The sequence below is a fragment of the Rhineura floridana genome, chromosome 3 (assembly GCF_030035675.1).
Source record: "Rhineura floridana isolate rRhiFlo1 chromosome 3, rRhiFlo1.hap2, whole genome shotgun sequence".
Lineage (NCBI taxonomy): Eukaryota > Metazoa > Chordata > Lepidosauria > Squamata > Rhineuridae > Rhineura > Rhineura floridana.
This window is the reverse complement of record NC_084482.1, coordinates 129,701,570-129,724,109: the sequence shown is the minus strand read 5'-3', so window position 1 is coordinate 129,724,109 and position 22,540 is coordinate 129,701,570. Positions and strand designations below refer to the sequence as shown.

Here is a 22,540-nt window from a genome sequence, read left to right as displayed (position 1 = left end):
CAGGTAATAAGCTTTGTCCAGGTATGTCTGAAGCCCCGTTTTCTAGGAGTTTAGCTAGTTTAATAGTGCACTAAAAAGAAAACAGTGCAATCCTATATATGTTTAGATGTTTTATCATGTATTTTAATTATGTATAGCTTTTCTACTTGCTTTATGCCTGTAAACCACTTAGAAGCTTCTGGCATGTAAGCAGTATATAAATAATAACAACAACAATTATGGAGCAGATTATAAAGCAGTCAATCTGTAAGCACCTTGAAAACAATGCAGTGATTACTAGGAGTGAACATGGATTTATGAATAACAAATTCTGCCAAACTAATCTCACCTCATTTTTTGATCGGGTGACCTCCCTTGTAGACTGTGGGAATGCTGTGGACATAATATATCTTGACTTCAGCAAAGCTTTTGACAAAGTGCCCATGATATTCTGATAAGCAAGCTAGCTAAATGTGGGCTGGATGGAACTATTAGATGGATCCACAGTTGCCTCCAGAATTGTACTCAAAGGGTGCTTATCAATGGTTCCTTCTCAAACTGGGTGGAAGTAACAAGTTGGGTACCACAGGGCTCAGTCCTGGGCCCAGTGCTCTTTAACATTTTTATTAACGACTTGGATGAGAAGGTACAGAGCATGCTTATCAAATTTGCAGATGATACAAAATTGGGGGGCATAGCTAATACCGTGGAAGACAGAAACAAAATTCAAAGGGACCTTGATAGGCTGGAGCATTGGGCTGAAAACAACAGAATGAAATTCAAAAGGGATAAATGCAAAGTTCTACACTTAGGAAAAAGAAACCAAATGCAGAGTTATAAGATGGGGGATACTTGGCTCAGCCATACGACATGTGAGAAGGATCTTGGAATTGTCGTTGATCACAAGCTGAATATGAGCCAACAATGTGATGTGGCTGCAAAAAAGGGAAATGCTATATTAGGCTGCATTAACAGAAGTATAGTTTCCAAATCGTGTGAAGTACTAGTTCCCCTCTATTCAGCAGTGGTTAGGCCTCATCTTGAGTACTGCGTCCAGTTCTGGTCTCCACACGTCAAGAAGGATGCAGACAAACTGGAACGGGTACAGAGGAGGGCAACAAGGATGATCAGAGGACTGGAAACAAAGCCCTATGAGAAGAGACTGAAAGAACTGGGCATGTTTAGAGAAGAGAAGACTGAGGGGAGATATGATAGCACTCTTCAAGTACATGAAAGGTTGTCACATAGAGGAGGGCCGGGATCTCTTCTCAATCGTCCCAGAGTGCAGGACACGGAATAATGGGCTCAAGTTGTAAGAAGCCAGATTTCAACTGGACATCAGGAAAAACTTCCTAACTGTTAGAGCCATACAACAATGGAACCAATTACCTAGAGAAGTAGTGGGCTCTCTGACCCTGGAGGCATTCAAGAGGCAGCTGGACAGCCATCTGTCGGGAATGCTTTGATTTGGATTCCTGCATTGAGTAGAGGGTTGGACTCGATGGCCTTGTAGGCCCCTTCCAACTCTACTATTCTATGATTCTATGATTCTACTACTACCCAGATGTAAGTCTCACTATGCTCAAAGGGATTCACACACAGGTTAGTGCGTGTAGGCTCTGTATTACAGTCAACTTGCTTTGAAAAGTTCACCATATAACATACCAAACAGTATGAAATGTTCACCACAAAAGATACTAAAAGCTCCAAAATACAGGGCATGAAAGGAAAAATACAGACAAGCTTTGCGCTTTGCAAACATATGTCATTAGAATATTTTGAATCATGTATGAAATTCTGTTATTCGTAACAATAGTACTACGGACATATCTAACAATTCACCAAATGATTTAGTTATATTTCTGAAGTCAGTTTGCTTAAAAATCCTTACTGAACAGCATTAACACAAGATAATGAGGTCAGGGTTCAAATATTTGTAGACAGATGGTTAACAAAAGTGGTTACCCCCTTTCTGGGTAACCACTTTCTTACTGGATTAAATGCTTCAGCCATTCTAACCAAAAGTGGGTCAGAGTAGGTTTTAGTAAGCATTTGAATAATCATGGTTCCCAAATGATTCATTAAAATATAGGTTCTCAAACTGTGTTGTTCATCCCTCTTTTCTGGGTGGGGGGACATCTTCAGGAAGATACTACAGAGTTCATTTCTCCATACCTGTTTAAAAACAAGGAGCTACAGAGGTTGGGGTTTGCTTTCTTCTGTGTAAGCAACAGATTAGGCATTCAGAAGGATGCAAACAAAAAGAGTGAAAAGCAAAAAAGATTTTCCTGACTCTGAACGGGCAAAGAGAATGAAACACCCACCTCTCTGGCTCAATCACTAGCCAAAAAGCAGAAACATCAGATCACCCCTTGATGCATTGCCCCTTTCTTATCTTGCCTTTTTCTTCTCCATTTGGCTGTATGGAGGAGGGGAACAGCTGAATGAAAAAGAGAAAGGCACTTTAAGATCTGCCTTTGGATTCAGCACAGCTTACAACTTTCTCCATTCAGTCAAGTAGAACAGATTCAGTAGGGAGGATCTTATATGCCAGGGGCAGTACGAAGGGGATCTCTTCAGAGAAAGGAAAGTTTCTACGGACTTTCAAAGATAAGGGAGTTATGCACGTGGCATTAGATTCCTCACTTCAGCACAACAATTTAAACGTAGCAGAGAACTCATATGTTAAAAACAGTTTTTAAAATAAGTATGTGCTGCAGCCAGAAGCTTTTGTTCTCCTTCCTTCCCTGTCCCAAAAACTGGGTCAAGAAAGCATGTGTGAGAAGTGCTACAGGTGAAATAAACTTTTACAGCCCTATCCTATGTATGCTTCAGCAATAAGTCCCACTGAGTTCAACATGACTTAATGCCTACTAGATGTGCATAAGCTTCCAAGTGCTATCTTCCCTACAGAGATGTTTAATGTACCATTTCCTGTATGCATGTGCCTGTACACAAGATCCCAGCATGTTTCCAGATGTTTAGCACTTGTCTGGGGGTGTAAGAAAGGTGAAGTAAGTTCATAAAGGAGTGAATTCAAAGAGTTTGACAGACATATTTTCAGTACGTCATACTCACCTTCACATTTTTCCAGGATCTGGACAGTTTCTCCTAGTTCTAGAACCAAGCCTTGTGGGACAGGCCCTCGGAAGCTGCATATAACTAGGGAAAAAGTGTATATACAAAGATCAGAGACTGGGTTCTTTAAAAGAGTACACTACCATGAAGGAGTGTTATTTAGTGCTACATAAAAATAGCAGTTACAGCCCTATTAAAAATGCTTTCATGTCCAGATATCAGTTATGCATAATATTCCACCTTTATTACAGTCTCACAATTTTAAGACTGAAATCCACAAAAGAATCAGTAATCTAATCCAACAATATAAACTAAACAAATTTAGGCATACAAATAAAAGTTCAGGGGAATTGTCAATAATGTTACTTGACACAACTGTTGTAGTTGCGCATTGAAGATGCAGAAGAATTGAAAAATAAGCCACTGAAAGTTATCGGTTAACATCACATGAATACTTATATAATTATACAATATAAATTTGGTATATGCTGTATTACTGTATTACTATAGTATTGCTGTAGAACTATCAAAATCAAGCATCTAAAAAAGAACAATGTATTATTGTAAATGCAGAACCTGACAACCTTCTCTTGGTTTGATTTACTAAGTACCTTTATTAAACTCTGATTCATAGGACGTTTTTACCCACACAATGCTATGAACCATAGTGGTGGGAAAAGAGAAGAACCACAGATACTATGTCACTTCTTGTGGCTTTATTTCAATGTTTACTGATAACCATAGTTTGCTGTAACACTGAAACTAGCAGTTTGCCTTACAAAGCAGAATTGAAAACCAGTAGTTTGGAGGATCATCTGAATCAGACCTTACTAAGAACTCAAGAAGAGCCCTGCTGGAACAGACCAAAGGCCCATCTAGTTAGCATTCTGTTCTTATTGTGGCCTACCTATGGGAAACACACAAGGAGGCCATGAATTGAACAGCACTCTCCTGATCATGACCCCTAGCAACTAGCACTCAGATGCATACTTCTTCCAATCCTGAAAGTAATATAAACTTCATTTATTTATTTATTATTTATTTATTTGATTTATATCCCACCCTTTCTCCTAGTAGGAGCCCAGGGCAGCAAACAAAAGCACTAAAAACACTGTAAAAATCATAAAACAGACTTCAAAATATATTAAAACACAACCATTAAAAACATTTTAAAACAAAATATCTTTAAAAACATTTGTAAAGGTTTAAAATATATTAAAAAGCAATATTTATTTATTTACAAACACAGGAGCCCCTGCTGAGTAGATTAAACCTCCCAAATTGTGGACAAACAGGTCCATGGCCTCAAAGTAGATCAATGTAGGATTTTTAAAAAATTAATTGATTAATTGAAAAAATAATTAATTGGAGCTTTTAATGGTTACAAATATTCACAGCTCCATAGACAACAGTTTGGACAGCCTCACTTCTTGCCCATGGACCTTCTTGGAGGAAGTCAACCTCCATGTGCCAGTCAGATGTACATATTCAGCCAGGTAACTTTAAAGATCATGGTCAATCTTGTTATGCTGCCATCTGTTGAATTACATCTTTTGTCAGCTAAGTGAAATTAAAACTTCAAGCTTTAGCTCCACAGAGAGAGCAGTAACCCCGCTCCACCTGACTGGGCCCTGCCCAGCCCCGCACAGGAAGTGCTTGTGAAGGGGGAAAAGAAAGCGAGCCTGTGAGTAAAGCAGGCAGGCAGGCTGGAGAGGGGAGAAGAAGAGAAGCTACCAGGTCCTGGGCTGCACTGGGCTAGTAGCCACTGAGAGCATTATCTATTATTGACTAGTAGCCATTGATAGCATTATTCTCCATGAATTTGTCTAATTCTCTTTTAAAGCCATTCAAGTTAGTGGTTATTGCTACGTCTTGTAGTTGCAAATTTCATGCAACTGTGCATTCTGTGAAGAAGTATTCCTGTTGCTTGTCCTAAATCTTCCAACATATACGGCAGCATCTACATCCTTGGCTAGCAGAATGACTTCAACCAGCACAAGGGGATTTCCCACCCTCTCCTCCTCCTGTGTGCACCCCCAAATATGCTCAAGAGGGTTGGGGGAAAACTCAAAACAGGTTTAGGGGGAGAGGGGAGAGTGATAAAGTCCCACTGTGCAATGAAAAATCGTTGTGTTGATGGAATGTTCAACTTAGTGCTATGTGAACACAACCCTTAGCTTCATTAGATTACTATGAATTCTAGCATTATGAAAAAAGGAGAAAAGCATCTCTATATTCACTTTTTTCACATCATGTATAATTTTATAAACCTCTATTATACCCCCATCTTGTTTCTATCGTGTCCCCCCAACTTATCAATTTTCTTAACTAAAAAGTCCAAGATGTTGCAACTTTTCCTCATAGAAGTGTTCCTTCAGACCTTTGATTATTTTGGTAGTCCTTTTCTGAACTTTTTCCAGCTCTACAATTTTTTTTTTGAGCTACCAGAACTGTACACATAATTCCAAGGGTGGTCACACCATAGATCAGGGGTTCCCAAATTGTGATCCATGGATCACCAGTGTTCCACCAATTTCATGCAACATATGCCCTTTAAATATTCATATTGATTTTGTTTTCCTTAAATTGTATTTTATTGTGTTACAATTTGAATTCTATGGAATGCAAATTGTAATACAATAAAAACAATATAAGAAATAAAAGAAGCAATAAAAATACAATTAAAAATCATACAACATCTAGCAAAACATTACAATTGTTACAATAGGCAGAAAAATAATTTAAGTGGTCTGTCAAGACAATCAACAATTTCAAGAGGTCCATGAGGAAAAAAAGTTTGGGAATCACTGCCATAAATCAAAAAGGCATTATGATATTGGCAGTTTTATTTTCAATCCCTTTCCTAATTATCTCCAACATGGAATTTATTATTTTCACAGCTGTAGCACACTGGGTCAGCGTTTTCAGCGTTATTCACCATGACCTCAAGATTGATTTCCTTGGTTAGTCACTGCCAGTTTGTATATGAAGTCAGGATTTTTTGCCCCACTGTGCATCACTTTACACTGGTTTACACAGAACTGCACTTGCCTTTTTAATTTCCTTTTGAAGTTTCTTTCAATCCTTTTTTGTTTTTACAACCCTGAACAATTTGGTGTTATTGGCAGACAGGGCTACCTCACTACTCACCCCTAACTCCAGATTTATGAGCATGTTAAAAAGCACTGGTCCCACTAGAGATCCTTGGGAGACCTCCAGGTATGTGCATGTCTATACAATCAATCTATTAAATACAAAAATGGACTTCCAATTTCTAAATTTAAATCTGAGCTCTGCCTCTTCTCCATTCTTAAGATTACTGTAAAGTTAAATAAGATAATGGCTGCATTTGGACAACACTAAACCTCAGTTTAGTGATACATGAATGAGCCTCAGGTTCATGGGCTGCCCCTTCCTACTCTACCGTGGCTGCAAAGAATAATTTTGAAGCATCTGCTTCCATTTTCAACCAACAAAAGCTTGTTGTTTCATCAAAGTGGGACAAAACATTGTTGGTGTTAACTACAGATAGGTTTAGGCTTATTAAAATGCGTCGGCAGAGTGTTGTCCCAGGAGATTGTTCCAAGCCTGGTCGGTCCAGTTGCTCAGGAACCAATGGAACATTCTAAAATCTCCTGTGATACTTTTGCTAAACACTTTGCCGATAAAATCGAACGTCTGAAGAGCACGCTTCCGCTCGCCGTGGAGACAGGAAGTGGGCCAGAGTCGGCCAGTTGCATTCCGGTCTGTTGGGATCAGTTTCAGCCTCTTCTCTCTGAGGAAGTGGACAAGGTGCTCTGTACTGTGAAGCCGACCACCTGTCTGGTTGATCCTTGCCCATCATGGTTCATCATGAGCTGTAAAGAGAGACTGGGTGAAGGGATCAAGGCGGTGGTGAATGCATCCTTGCAAGAGGGTGCAATGCCATCAGCCCTCAAGGAAGCGGTAATAAAGCCCATCTTAAAAAAACCGTCCTTGGATCCCCAAGAGTTAAACAACTTTCACCCAGTCTCTAATTTACCATTCTTGGGCAAGGTGATTGAGAGGGTGGTGGCTGCGCAATTACAGACACACTTGGAGGAAACGGATTATTTAGATCCATACCAATCGGGTTTTAGGACTGGTCATGATACGGAAAAAGCCTTGGTCGCTCTGGTAGATGATATGAGGAGGGCATTGGATAGGGGTGAATACACCTTCCTTGTCCTCCTGGACCTCTCAGTGGCTTTCGATACCGTTGACCACGGTATCCTTTTAAACCGCCTAGAGGGACTAGGAATAGGAGGCACTGTCTTGCAGTGGTTCCATTCCTATCTCTCGGATAGGCAGCAACGGGTGGCATTGGAAGATGAGGTTTCAGACCCTTGGCCTCTTCATTGTGGAGTGCCACAGGGTTCTATCCTCTCTCCCATGCTATTCAACATCTATGTGAAACCGCTGGGAGCAATCATCAGGAGTTTTGGGTTGCAGTGCCATCAGTACGCAGATGACACTCAGCTCTATCTCTCCTTTAAGTCCTCACCGGAGTTGGCTGTGAATACCATGTCCAAGTGCCTAGAATCCGTAAGTGGATGGATGGGAGAGAATAGGCTGAAGCTGAACCCCGACAAGACTGAGGTATTACTTGTGGGAGATAAAAGGAAGTTAGGAATTACTGACCTGATGCTTGATGGGGTAAGTTTACCCCTGAAGGACCAGGTCCGCAGTCTTGGGGTCATACTTGACTCCCAGCTGTCCATGGAGGCTCAGATTACAGCAGTGAGCCGGGCAGCTTGGTATCAATTACATCTGATATGGAGACTGCATCCCTATCTTCCTGTTCACCTGCTCCCTCAGGTGATACATGCCCTGGTCTCCTCTCGCTTAGACTACTGCAATGCGCTCTATGTGGGGTTACCCTTGAAAACGGTCCGGAAATTACAGCTGGTACAGAATGCGGCGGCACGCTTGATTACGCATAGCCGTCGCTGGGATCATATCACCCCAGTGTTATTAGATCTTCACTGGCTACCAGTTGTCTACCGGGCCCAATTCAAGGTGTTGGTGTTGACCTTTAAGACCCTATACGGTTTCGGCCCAGTATATCTGAAGGAACGCCTCCAGAATCACCGATTGTGCTGCCTGACGAGATCAGCCTCGCAAGACCTTCTCTCGGTCCCACCGGTGAGAACAGCTAGGCTGGTATGGACCAGAGAGTGGGCATTCTCTGTTGTGGCCCCCACCCTCTGGAACTCTCTCCCTTTCGATTTCAGACATGCTCCCTCCCTGTCCAGCTATCGCCGAGCCTTGAAGACCTGGCTGTTCAGGCAGGCCTACAAGATTGGGACAGATTAACTTATGTTACAATTGAATTAATGAATGGTTTTTTAGCTTAAAATTTGATTATGTTGATGTATATGTATTGTTTTTATTCTTGTTGTTCGTCGCCTAGAGTGTCCCTAACCCGGACAGATAGGCGGCTGAAAAATAAAATTTATTATTATTATTATTCCCACTAAGAACGTCCTGAAGTGATTGACAACCAAAGTAAATATTACTGATCCTGGCATGTTTGGACAAATCTATTATTAGTTGAAAATGGAAGCAGATGCTTCAGATCTCCTTCCCTTGACCATGCTATAGGAAAATGGGGGAAGGACATGACCCCAAAGTTTCATACACACAGGACTACTTTATAGTTCAGTGTTGCATTCAAATGCAGCCAATGACTATAGTTTGCACTCTTGAGTGACCTTGTAAACAAAGGATCAGGGTGTGATTGCCCCTGCTCCATACATCTGTGTCCTTCCACAGGTTTTTTCACCTTTACCATCCTGCTCCATTAGCATCCAACCAACCCTTGCTATGTCCCCATCTCCCACAATCCCAGAAGACAGGAAGAGAACCAGAATGGAAAGCTGGCATTATAAACTGCATTGTGGTACGATTTCATAGCATTGTGCTAACAGTGACTGTTCTCTGTCTTCCTTCCAGATTTATAGGATAGAAGACTGGAAGGGAAGAAAAGACATTCTCCATTATATAATTTTGTGTTAAACAGCCAAATAGGCTCCAATTTTCACTTGCCACAAGCAACAATGAGAGTCACTAATTACAGAATTGTCTTAAGGTTTTTCAAAGCTTGAAAAAGAACTGCCCTCTTCCCAGCCAGCCCATCAGATTTTAACTTTCAGAAGAATCAAAGAGCATTTGCGCAATACGTTATGTTCACCGCCCAGAGAGCTATTGCTAGTCGGGCGGTATATAAATTTAATAAATAAATAAAATAAAATAAAAATAATCATTCCTTAGGATGGAAAGATGCTTCTCCTCATAGTGCAAGAGATCCCAGGACCAAGAAAAAAGAGATAATAAATTTACAAATTCCTCTAAACACACTACATAGTAAGAAGTAATATGAGAACCAAAACACAGCCATCCTTTGAAATTTGCATTTATTAGAATTTTGGGATGCAGTTCGCCAACTAAACAATATTTACAAAAATGCAAGTATTAGGGGAAAGTGTGCATAAAAATGAACATATGAGTGAAAATAACAGGCAAAAAGGCATGATGTGATGAGAAATGGTTTGCAAAAATGTGTACCTTTGTCAAAACTGCCTACAAAAATGTGTTTATTTGGAGAAATTCACACTAAAAAGGTGGAGAATTTTCATGAGGATTTTTTTTTTTTTTTTACAAAACTGCAGATTGCTGCAGAAATGTAGAGGACTGAATTTAACATTAGACAAGTGAGAAACTGAGAGAATCGAAACTGACAGATCTTTCCATCTCCAAGCCTATATCCCTTTTCTTGGAGCCCTTCTTCTACACACAAATTAAGAGAACACATCACAACTGCATAAAAAATAGCACATTGTAGGAAAAGGACAGTGTATTCTGCATATATACATATGATACAGATTAAGAAATTGCTACATAGTACAGACATAATTTTTAAACATGTTTCAACCTCCTGCAGTAGGGTTGGAAAAGTGGCTATCATTGTTCCTTCAAAGCCTTAACCAGTCAGCACTACCTTTTTTTGGGGGGGGGGAGATGCAGACTATCCAGCCATTCCGGTGAGGAGGTGTCCTGTCCCCTAGGGGCTAAAGTATATTGAGCTACCTGGCCCTGGTTTACAGGAAGCAGACTTCCAGGGGTTGGCTATCCTCCCCTGTAATGGGGCCTTCAACTTCCATTGGAATGCTCCTGTTCATGGTTCCAGCCAGCTAAATATGCCCTTTTCCAGCCATGGTTTAGCATTATGTGTGAACCAGATCACTCTCTCAGCATATCCCTCCAACCTGCAATAGGAATATAACAGTGAACTATACTGCAGGTTTGTTTCTTAATATTCTCTCAGCCCAACCTAGAACCTAGAATGGGGATAAAAGCAATAGTTAACATTGTTATTATTCTAATTTATTATTTATTACAATTTATTTATTTGCCACTTTTTAGCCAAAAGGCCACCGAAGGACTGAACAGCATATTAAAACAAAAATTGCAATAGGTGATAAAATGCCATAGAGTTATCAACAACCAAAGCAATATAAGACAGCAAAATCACAACACAGGACAGCCAGATAAAATCCTTCCCAAGTTACAGGATTAAAGGGCACTCTCAATATCCCTATATCCCATACAACTTTGCAGGATTATTGTACTCTCTCAGCTTCAACCCAACCCCCAACCTGCAATAGGAGTCTCACTGGACAACACTGCAGGATGGTTCTAAACAACACAGAGATTGACTTGCAGTATTCAGTGTGAACTATGCTGAAGGGCTGTAATATGACACTCTCTCCCATTCACAACCCGATGCAACCTACAGTATGGCCACAGAATTGCATTTGCTTTGGAATGTGCATTAGAAAGGTTATTTTAGTTTCAGACTAAATAAGAACAGAGCTAGAAAGAAGAAGAAAGATTCTTTTGGGGGTTTATTTTGGCCTGTTTACATCGGACTCTAATGCAAACAAAATCCCACAATTATAATTACTTAAAACTGAATCCATGAACCTTTATCAGACATATGAACCAATTAGGGTTGCCAGGTTCTTGGCCTGAGACTGATCCTGTATCTTTAGGAGAAGAGAAAGTCAGCCAAGTGCAGGTGTTCTTGCAACCCTGTAATGAGAAAAACCACAAGGTAGAATTCTTTCTTCCCCCTACACAACTTTTAAAGATACAGAAGACCTCTTGGTTGTCACGCCCAGCCTCCAAGAGGTCTTCTGTATCTTTAAAGGTTGTGCAGGGGGAAGGGAGAATTCCACCTTGTGGTTTTTCTCATTACAGCGTTGCAAGAACACCTGCACTTGGCTGACTTTTTCTTCTCCTAAAGATACAGGATCAGGATCAGGCCAAGAACCTGGCAACCGTAGAACCAATATAAACATGAGAACAGTGGCACCTTAAACTAAACAACACATATCATTATGACTGCCCACTTCCCCAAGTGGTGAAAATTCCAGTGACATCACTATCAGGGTTTTACTTCCTTCTGGGGAGATAAAACTGGAGACTTATGGGATTTTAATGTTTGATTTATTTACAAATGTGCCAGTAGAGCACAAGCGGAGGCAAGCAACCATAGCTGTCTCCCTCTGCTCTACGCCTCTCTCATCTTAAACTGGTTTCTTCTCTCTCTCTTTCTCTCTCTCATACACACACATACACATCCAGCCATATCTCTCTATTGATCTATCAATCTATCGATCTACAACAGATCCACACTGCTTTCTCCCTCAACTAGGTGAGAGGAAGGTGTAACACCCTCCACGTCCTGGTGGCTTTTCCATTTACAAAATTTCAAAGAGATCTTTGTATCAAGAAAGCATTTTCTGACATTTACCTCCAACAAAAGCCATAGAGACTACAATGTTAAGCGGTATATAAACTATTGAAATAAATAAAAATAAAAGAGACATCCCCCGGCTATCCTGGACAGGAAGAGTCTTTTGTCAAGTCACAGACTGTGATCAGGTTTCCTTTAATGTAAACCAGGCATGGGGAACCTCCAGCTCATGGGCAAATTAGGCTCACAAGGCCATTTCCCCCAGCATGCTGGTCTGAACCTCACGTGATATCAGGTGTGGAGCAGGTAAAGTTGCAGCTGCAAGGGAACAATTGAGAGTATTTATTATTTATTTAGAAATATTTCTATCCCGCTCTTCTATCCTATAATAGGGCACTCAGGGTGGCTTACAAAATTAAAATCAAACATGTACATAATAAAACTGTAAACAGTAAAATATAAATTTAAGTTTGGGGGTGCTAAATGCAAGCCCTGCTTATGGCAAGGATCAGCTGCTCCTCGCAACTCCAATCAGGAGTTCCCTAGTAAGCCCATCCCAGCAGGGCTTGCATCTGACATCTTTTAAATTTGGTTCTGAATAGAAGCGCTGGTGGGATGGGCTTCACTAGGGAACTCCTGACTGAAGTTTCCTGAGAAGAATTGATTTCTGACAAAAAAAAACTTGAATTCAGTGTTGATTTCAAATTCAGTAGTAAACACAAGCCCCACTGTGCTACAGGGATCTTCCTTTGCAGATGTAACTCGATTCGAGACTCTCTTTCAAAGGGACATTTTCTCCTTTCAGCCCGACTTGAAGCCATATCAGTAAAGGAAGAAAGGAAAGAATCGGGAGCATACGCCCAATTCTTTCCTTTGAGGTTAAGCCATTGGACATCATGGTGACTCTACATGATTGAAAGATGGGCAGCCCTGCCCACTATTCAAAGTGGCTTGCAGAGTGTAGAAGAGCTCAGGATCTGGCCTAATGGTCAGATTCTACTCTACACCCCTCAGGTAAACTCATAGTGATAATCCCACAATAATATTGTGGCATAATATAGATGCTATGCAATGGCCCCAGTCCAAACTGAATTCTGAGCAGACATGCATAGGATAGTGCTACAAGTTCCTCCGAAAGCAATGAAATGTATGTTAATTGTTACTATCTTGTTCTATTAGTTTCAATGGGGCATACACTTGCCAGTGAGACCCAATGAACACACTGGAATTTCCATCCATAGGATAGGTATGTTAACTGCATCCAGCTTTAGCAGGATTGATGCCACTGAGCTGAAGCATGCTTTTCCATGTAAAGAAGGAATCATAGGACATTATCTACCTTGAGATGAAGCACTATGGAGTAGGATGGCATTATATTATTAGCGGTGGCATGACAATCCAGCCCTTAGCTGCAGTGGATGCCATCTCATATTTAACCAGGAAAATCCACACAGCCCGCTTGAGTGATCTTAATACTCCAGTTTTATGTATTTTATTTAGATCAGCCATTGGCCCGGTTCTCAAATTATGAATCCTTCTGACTTTATCCTTTATGCATCCTTGAAAGAGGGTGTACTGCCACCGGCCCTCAAGGAGGCAATTATAAAACCCATTTTGAAAAACCCCTCCTTGGATCCCCAAGTCTTGAACAACTTTCGCCCCATTTCGAATTTGCCATTTTTGGGCAAGATTATTGAGCGAGTGGTGGCTAGCCAGTTGTCAGCACACTTGGATGAAATGGATTATTTGGATCCATACCAATCGGGTTTCAGGACTGGACATGGTACTGAAACAGCCTTGGTCGCTCTGGTGGATGATATGAGGAGGGCATTAGACAGGGGAGAATTCACCTTTCTTGTCCTCCTGGATCTCTCAGCGGCTTTTGATACCGTCGACCACAGTATCCTGTTAGATCGCCTGGAAGGATTGGGAATAGGAGGCACTGTTTTACAGTGGTTCCGTTCCTTTCTCTCTGACAGGCATCAACAGGTAGCATTGGGGGATGAGGTTTCAGACCCTTGGCCCCTCACTTGTGGAGTGCCACAGGGTTCTATCCTCTCTCCCATGCTATTTAACATCTATATAAAACCGCTGGGAGCTATCATCAGGAGTTTTGGGCTGCGGTGTCACCAATATGCTGATGACACGCAGCTCTACCTCTCTTTTAAATCCTCACCGGAGTTGGCTGTGGAGACCTTGTCCAAGTGCCTGGAATCCGTGAGTGGGTGGATGGGAAGGAACAGGCTGAAGCTTAATCCTGGTAAGACCGAGGTGCTGCTTGTGGGTGACAGGGGAAGGTTGGGTGTTGTTGACCTGAGGCTTAATGGGGTGAGTTTACCCCTGAAGGATCAGGTCCGCAGCCTCGGGGTTGTTCTTGATTCCAAGCTGTCCATGGAGGCGCAGATTTCGGCAGTGAGCCGGGCAGCTTGGTATCAACTACACCTCATACGGAGGCTGCAACCCTACCTCCCTATTCATCAGCTCCCACTGGTAGTACATGCCCTGGTCACCTCTCGATTAGACTACTGCAATGCGCTCTACGTGGGGTTACCCTTGAAAACGGTCCGGAAACTACAACTGGTGCAGAATGCGGCGGCTCGGCTGCTTACAAACAGCCGCCGCTGCGATCACATCACACCAGTGTTATTTCATCTACATTGGCTTCCAGTTGTTTTACGGGCCCAATTCAAGGTGTTGGTGTTAACCTTTAAATCCCTATACGGTCTTGGCCCAGTTTACCTGAAGGAGCACCTCCAGTACCACAAATTAAGCCGCCCGACTAGATCAGCCACGCAGGGCCTTCTCTCAGACCCACCAACGAAAACAGCTAGATTGGTGGGGACTAGAGAGAGGGCATTTTCAGTGGCGGCCCCCACTCTCTGGAACTCCCTCCCATTTGATCTTCGCCATGCCCCTTCCCTGGATACATTTTGCCGAGCCTTAAAAACTTGGCTCTTTGGACAGGCCTTTGGGATCTCCGGGGTGGGCTAATTTTTCTGTGATTGTTTATTGTTTCTGATTGCCCTACATAGTTTTACGCCTGCATTAGTGTTGACTGCATTGTATTTTATTCTGTAATTATATTGTATTTTATTGAATTTTAATATGTACGTTGCCTAGAGTGGCTTCGGCCAGATAGGCGACACAAAAATTAAATTTATTATTATTATTATTATTTTAATCTGGAGATTTTTTTTCATTTATCTTTCTTTGTTTAACTGACTGGGATGTTCCCTGTGAGATTATGAATGTTGAGTGTGCTAGTGGCTGTGGCATACCCCTACAGGGTGAGAGCCTGTTGGAGGGGATGGACTTAATCTCCCTAGGTAAGAGGGTGTTTAAATTCTCCTAGATAAGAAATGGGGTGAAATCAATGCTATTTTATTACACTCATCGGGTAACTGGCAAGCTCAGGCCAAATGTGCGCGGATAACTGCCCAAAGAAGTGTAAATGCCCTTCTTTCTTTCTACTATACTAAGGGTGGCCAACATATTCCATCAGTCTTAAAAGTATTTACCTCCAAAATTGTCCCACAACTACTATATGGTACCCAGGCTAGCGCATGTACAAACTTTTCCTTATTAGAAACAGTACAAACAAAATTTCTTAGGTCCATTTTAGGAGTTCCATCCTGTGTATCAAATAACATCTTACGCCTGGAAGCTGGTCTTCCAACACTGGATTCACGTATATGGATCCTTAAATTAAAATTTTGGTTAAAATTAGTGTTTTTTCTGGTGGGATTGGCTCCTTTAGTACTTACTGACTCCTTCCATTCGGAGTGGAGAAATTCCTTAGTACTAAAACTTACATCTTTAGGCCTATCCCCGCCCTTTCTCCTTTCTATGGGATTCCAACAAGCTAATCTATTAATTACCAAAAGAATTTTGGATACGGAAATACAAAATCAACGCTCTTTTAGACATATTAATACAATTGGGGAACCACGTAGCTCGCCCTATATGCCTGCGAATCACTTGAGGATCTTAGTGGACTATAGAATAAGAAAAGCATTCACGAAGGCCAAATACAATGTTCTACCCTCTACCTTATTAAACAGCAGATATCAAAAAATACCACTCCTAGAGCGTGTCTGCCCATGTGGCAGTGGCTCTTTAGAAAACATCGACCATGTCCTGTTAAATTGTGAGTTTTACAATGAGTTAAGACAGCGATTTATTACTCCTCTTCTCCAACGAATCCCAGGCCGAGACCCTGCATTATATACAAAATACCTTTTAGCAGATGTGGACCCTTCTGTTACATTCCCAGTTGCAAAATATTGCGCTGCAGTAATAAAGCAACGCACCTTGCTGATCCCACATGGTGTTTTATAATTTGATAGTTTTAAAATATCTTAAATCGAACAAAACTTTGTTCATTTTAGTTAAATGTATGTATTATTGGATATTGTTTTACTACTGGTCTTTGGCCGTATTAATAAAGATTTGTATTGTAATGCTATTTTATCTTTCTCTGTTTGCTGTCTTATTCCATGGAATTGTTTTCTGTACTTGATTATTGGTTAATTGAATATTTTACTCTTTTAGCGAACTGAAAATTGAGTGGATGAAGTAATGTGATTGGTTGTAAGGAGAGTGTGAATGTTGAATAACTGTGTATGAAGAGAGGGGAGGTATATATTTACAGAGCAATGCAACTCATAGGAAGCCAGCGGAAGGAGAGATGACAGAGGAGGAGCCATCAGGAAGGTCCATGGCATCCATTTGGCATTCAGAAGCCTCTGCGTCAGCTGAATGCAGGCTCAGACAGGAGCTGCGCACAGGGACTGGAAAGTAAAAGCTGGTCCTCATGAATACCCCTACTGGGGAATAAGCGCACTCCATAGACTTCCACTGCAATGATTTTCTTAGACTGACGTTTTCCCCAGTGTAACTTTGGCCCAAATTGGGACCCACACAAGCACTCTGAATGGGAGTTGGATGTTGCGTAAATTCCCCCCAGCCCCTCCTCCAACACGCCCATGGAATGTCCCTTTTTCAGGCCTTACGCTGGCTTCTGCCAGCACTCATTCTGCTGGACTGGACTTCCCCAATGGATCCCCAGCTGAGCCAGCAAGGTCCTGGCAGCGCCACACCTAAGCCGGAGTGAGGGGCTTCTGTCAATGGAGCCCAGCTGAACTGGGAACTTGCCAGCTCAGCCAGGGGTCCCCCATAGCCGGCTCAGCCAGAGGTCCCCTATATTCAACTCCCCTCAGCCCGGTGTAAATACAAGTTGGATTGCACCCTATGATTGGTTTTGTGTAGTGTGTATATGAATGATTTTGGTGACTTTACTATGATATATTTCTTATTGTAATGTGATGTTTCTGATGATATACACTTTAATTATATTACATCTTGTATCTTGATCTATTTTGAAGGTTTTCATATGATTTGTTTTTGTGGTTCTTAATGATTTATGTATGTATATTGTTCAGAGATATTTAATGTTTAATTATGTTATTTATAATATGGAATTAATATTAACAGAAATAGTAGTATTAGTTGACTTTATACATATATTTATATTGTATTTCCTATACTGATTTCTTTTGTTGGTGTTTGTAAACTGCTTAAGAGATTTCTGTTGAAACGCAAGTGGTATAAAAACCAAATAAATAATATTTACTTCTCTTTGCACAGAAAAAAAATTGCTGTTCTGCCCATTAACTATTCTTGTTTCTGTAACTTCTAGGTCCGTATGACAGACGAAGCCCACCATGACCCCTCCTGATCTCACTCATTCTAACACTTGTGAAATCAATAGGCTGCCAACATGTCTGTCTTTCTTTTTTCTTTCTCCAGGCTGAAGGCTTTTTGGCAGGATTATGGTGGGATAGGTAGGAAGGGATATCCTCTGTAGCAAGTTTCCCCATCCTGGTGCGCTCCAAGTGTTTAGACTACAACCCCCAGTTCCATGCTGTCTGCAGCTGTAGTCCAAAATACAGAGCTTGGAAAAGTTACTTTTTTGAACTACAACTCCCATCAGCCCCAGCAAGCATGGCCACTGGATTGGGCTGATGGGAGTTGTAGTTCAAAAAAGTAACTTTTCCAAGCTCTGCCAAAATATCTTGAGGAAACTAAGTTGGGAAAGGTTGCTGTGGAGAGACAGTACATATCCCCAGTCTCCACTAGGGGTATAGCTAATACCGTGGAAGACAGAAACAAAATTCATAGGGACCTTGATAGGCTGGAGCATTGGGCTGAAAACAACAGAATGAAATTCAACAGGGATAAATGCAAAGTTCTACACTTAGGGAAAAGAAATCATATGCACAGTTATAAGATGGGGGATACTTGGCTCAGCCATATGACATGTGAGAAGGATCTTGGAATTGTCGTTGATCACGCGCTGAATATGAGCCAACAGTGTGATGTGGCTGCAAAAAAGGCAAATGCTATATTAGGCTGCATTAACAGAAGTATAATTTCGAAATCGCGTGAAGTATTAGTTCCCCTCTGTTCAGCAGTGGTTAGGCCTCATCTTGAATATTGCATCCAGTTCTGGTCTCTGCACTTCAAGATGGATGCAGACGAACTGGAACAGGTTCAGAGGAGGGCAACAAGGATGATCAGAGGACTGGAAACAAAGCCCTATGAGGAGAGACTGAAAGAACTGGGCATGTTTAGCCTGGAGAAGAGAAGACTGAGGGGAGATATGATAGCACTCTTCAAGTACATGAAAAGTTGTCACACAGAGGAGGGCCGGGATCTCTTCTCAATCGTCCCAGAGTGCAGGACACGGAATAATGGGCTCAAGTTGCAGGAAGCCAGATTTTGACTGGACATCAGGAAAAACTTCCTGTTAGAGCCATTCGACAATGGAACCAATTACCTAGAGAGGTAGTGGGCTCTCCAACACTGGAGGCATTCAAGAGGCAGCTGGACAGCCATAGGTCGGGAATGCTTTGATTAGAATTCCTGCATTGAGCAGGGGGTTGGACTCGATAGCCTTTTAGGCCCCTTCCAACTCTACTATTTTATGATTCTATAATTCTAGGCAAGACTTTGTCCTTATGTCCCTCATCTGTCTCCTGAAACCTAGCAACTCAGGAACAGTCAAGAGGGGAAATTTCTGCGCTGCAAAGAATAACTGGTCAAACAATAATTACAATTTAGTGATTTATTATGGTATGCAGCAACAAGGTGGAAAGCTGCCAAAGCAATAGATGGTTAATGCCATCTCAACTACATACTTTCATAATCAAAGAAAATTCTTAGTTTCTAAATACTCAACATAAATGGCGGGGGGGTTTGCCCCAGGTAAAAAACCATAGGACAACTCAACATGAGAAAACAATGACTATTTGTTTAGATAAAGGAGTGCTGAGCAGAATGAACTCATCCAGTCAGACCCTATTAGTGGAAAGAATATTCCTACTACAAGTAAGGAGGGTGCAGTGGGAAAACTTTTTCCACAAATCAGGTGATAGTATCAATAATCACCTTTGGGGTGGGCTCTATTCCAAAAAAAGGAGAGTCTCTTGTTGAGATGATTGACCATAAACAGAAGAAATTAAGAGAACAGGTGGATAATTCCTCCCTAGTGTTCTAAGAACATAAGAAGAGCCTGCTGGATCAGGCCAGTGGCCCATCTAGTCCAGCATCCTGTTCTCACAGTGGCCAACCAGGTGCCTGGGGGAAGCCCGCAAGCAGGACCCGAGTGCAAGAACACTCTCCCCTCCTGAGGCTTCCGGCAACTGGTTTTCAGAAGCATGCTGCCTCTGACTAGGGTGGCACAGCACAGCCATCATGGCTAGTAGCCATTGATAGTCCTGTCCTCCATGAATTGGTCTAATCTTCTTTTAAAGCCATCCAAGCTGGTGGCCATTACTGCATCTTGTGGGAGCAAATTCCATAGTTTAACTATGCGCTGAGTAAAGAAGTACTTCCTTTTGTCTGTCCTGAATCTTCCAACATTCAGCTTCTTTGAATGTCCACGAGTTCTAGTATTATGAGAGAGGGAGAAGAACTTTTCTCTATCCACTTTCTCAATGCCATGCATAATTTTATACACTTCTATCATGTCTCCTCTGACCCGCCTTTTCTCTAAACTAAAAAGCCCCAAATGCTGCAACCTTTCCTCGTAAGGGAGTCGCTCCATCCCCTTGATCATTCTGGTTGCCCTCTTCTGAACCTTTTCCAACTCTAGAATATCCTTTTTGAGATGAGGCGACCAGAACTGTACACAGTATTCCAAATGCGGCCGCACCATAGATTTATACAACGGCATTATGATATCGGCTGTTTTATTTTCAATACCTTTCCTAATTATCGCTAGCATGGAATTTGCCTTTTTCACAGCTGCCGCACACTGGGTCAACATTTTCATCGTGCTGTCCACTACAACCCCGAGGTCTCTCTCCTGGTCGGTCACCGCCAGTTCAGACCCCATGAGCATATATGTGAAATTCAGATTTTTTGCTCCAATATGCATAATTTTACACTTGTTTATATTGAATTGCATTTGCCATTTTTCTGCCCATTCACTCAGTTTGGAGAGGTCTTTTTGGAGCTCTTCGCAATCCCTTTTTGTTTTAACAACCCTGAACAATTTAGTGTTGTCAGCAAACTTGGCCACTTCACTGCTCACTCCTAATTCTAGGTCATTAATGAACAAGTTGAAAAGTACAGGTCCCAATACCGATCCTTGAGGGACTCCACTTTCTACAGCCCTCCATTGGGAGAACTGTCCGTTTATTCCTACTCTCTGCTTTCTGCTTCTTAACCAATTTCTTATCCAGAAGAGGACCTCTCCTCTTATTCCATGACTGCTAAGCTTCCTCAGAAGCCTTTGGTGAGGTACCTTGTCAAACGCTTTTTGAAAGTCTAAGTACACTATGTCCACTGGATCACCTCTATCTATATGCTTGTTGACACTCTCAAAGAATTCTAATAGGTTACTGAGACAGGACTTTCCCTTGCAGAAGCCATGCTGGCTCTGCTTCAGCAAGGCTTGTTCTTCTATGTGCTTAGTTAATCTAGCTTTAATTATACTTTCTACCAGTTTTCCAGGGACAGAAGTTAAGCTAACTGGCCTGTAATTTCCGGGATCCCCTCTGGATCCCTTTTTGAAGATTGGCGTTACATTTGCCACTTTCCAGTCCTCAGGCACGGAGGAGGACCCAAGGGACAAGTTACATATTTTAGTTAGCAGATCAGCAATTTCACATTTGAGTTCTTTGAGAACTCTCGGGTGGATGCCATCCGGGCCCGGTGATTTGTCAGTTTTCATATTGTCCATTAAGCCTAGAACTTCCTCTCTCATTACCACTATTTGTCTCAGCTCCTCAGAATCCCTTCCTGCAAATGTTAGTTCAGGTTCAGGGATCTGCCCTATATCTTCCACTGTGAAGACAGATGCAAAGAATTCATTTAGCTTCTCTGCAATCTCCTTATCGTTCTTTAGGACACCTTTGACTCCCTTATCATCCAAGGGTCCAATTGTCTCCCTAGATGGTCTCCTGCTTTGAATGTATTGATAGAATTTTTTGTTGTTGGTTTTTATGTTCTTAGCAATGTGCTCCTCAAAATCTTTTTTAGCATCCCTTATTGTCTTCTTGCATTTCTTTTGCCAGAGTTTGTGTTCTTTTTTATTTTCTTCATTCGGACAAGACTTCCATTTTCTGAAGGAAGACTTTTTGCCTCTAAGAGCTTCCTTGACTTTGCTCGTTAACCATGCTGGCATCTTCTTGGCCCTGGCGGTACCTTTTCTGATCTGCGGTATGCACTCCAGTTGAGCTTCTAATATAGTGTTTTTAAACAACTTCCAAGCATTTTCGAGTGATGTGACCCTCTGGACTTTGTTTTTCAGCTTTCTTTTTACCAATCCCCTCATTTTTGTGAAGTTTCCTCTTTTGAAGTCAAATGTGACCGTGTTGGATTTTCTTGGCAATTGGCCACTTACATGTATGTTTAATTTAATAGCACTGTGGTCACTGCTCCCAATCGGTTCAACAACACTTACATCTCGCACCAGGTCCCGGTCCCCACTGAGGATTAAGTCCAGGGTTGCCGTCCCTCTGGTCGGTTCCATGACCAACTGATCTAGGGAATAGTCATTTAGAATATCTAGAAACTTTGCTTCTTTGTCATGACTGGAACACATATGCAGCCAGTCTGTGTCCGGGTAGTTGAAGTCACCCATTACTACCACATTTCCTAGTTTGGATGCTTCCTCAATTTCATATCTCATCTCAAGGTCTCCCTGAGCATTTTGATCAGGGGGACGATAGATCGTTCCCAGTATTAAGTCCCTCCTGGGGCACGGTATCACCACCCACAACGATTCTGTGGAGGAGTCTGCCTCTTTTGGGGTTTCGAGCTTGCTGGATTCAATGCCTTCTTTCACGTATAGAGCGACTCCGCCACCAATACGTCCTTCCCTGTCCTTCCGATATAGTTTATATCCAGGGATAACTGTATCCCACTGGTTTTCTCCATTCCACCAGGTCTCAGTTATGCTCACTATATCAATGCTCTTCTCTAAGACCAAGCACTCCAGTTCTCCCATCTTGGTTCGCAGGCTCCTAGCATTAGCGTACAGGCACTTGTAAGCAGTGTCTCTCTTCAAGTGTCTTTGGCACTTGTGGTTAGGCCTGTGGTAATTTTGCTCTTCTGAATTGATATGCTGTGCCCCTGCTCTCACAATGCCTACTTCTAGGCCTACCCCTTTTAAAATTTCATCATTTCTTTGGTCTT

General features: G+C 41.8%; 1 protein-coding gene across 7 annotated transcripts in view; it reads right to left on the bottom strand.

Moving 5' to 3' along the window:
• DOCK3 (dedicator of cytokinesis 3) overlaps positions 1-22,540 on the bottom strand; it is a 463,693-nt gene that overhangs the window by 403,676 nt on the left and 37,477 nt on the right. For all 7 annotated transcript variants that reach the window (XM_061617883.1, XM_061617886.1, XM_061617884.1 and 4 more), the window contains exon 2: positions 3,058-3,141. In XM_061617883.1, the coding sequence (XP_061473867.1) occupies positions 3,058-3,141 (84 nt within the window). The remainder of the gene's footprint in view (positions 1-3,057; positions 3,142-22,540) is intronic.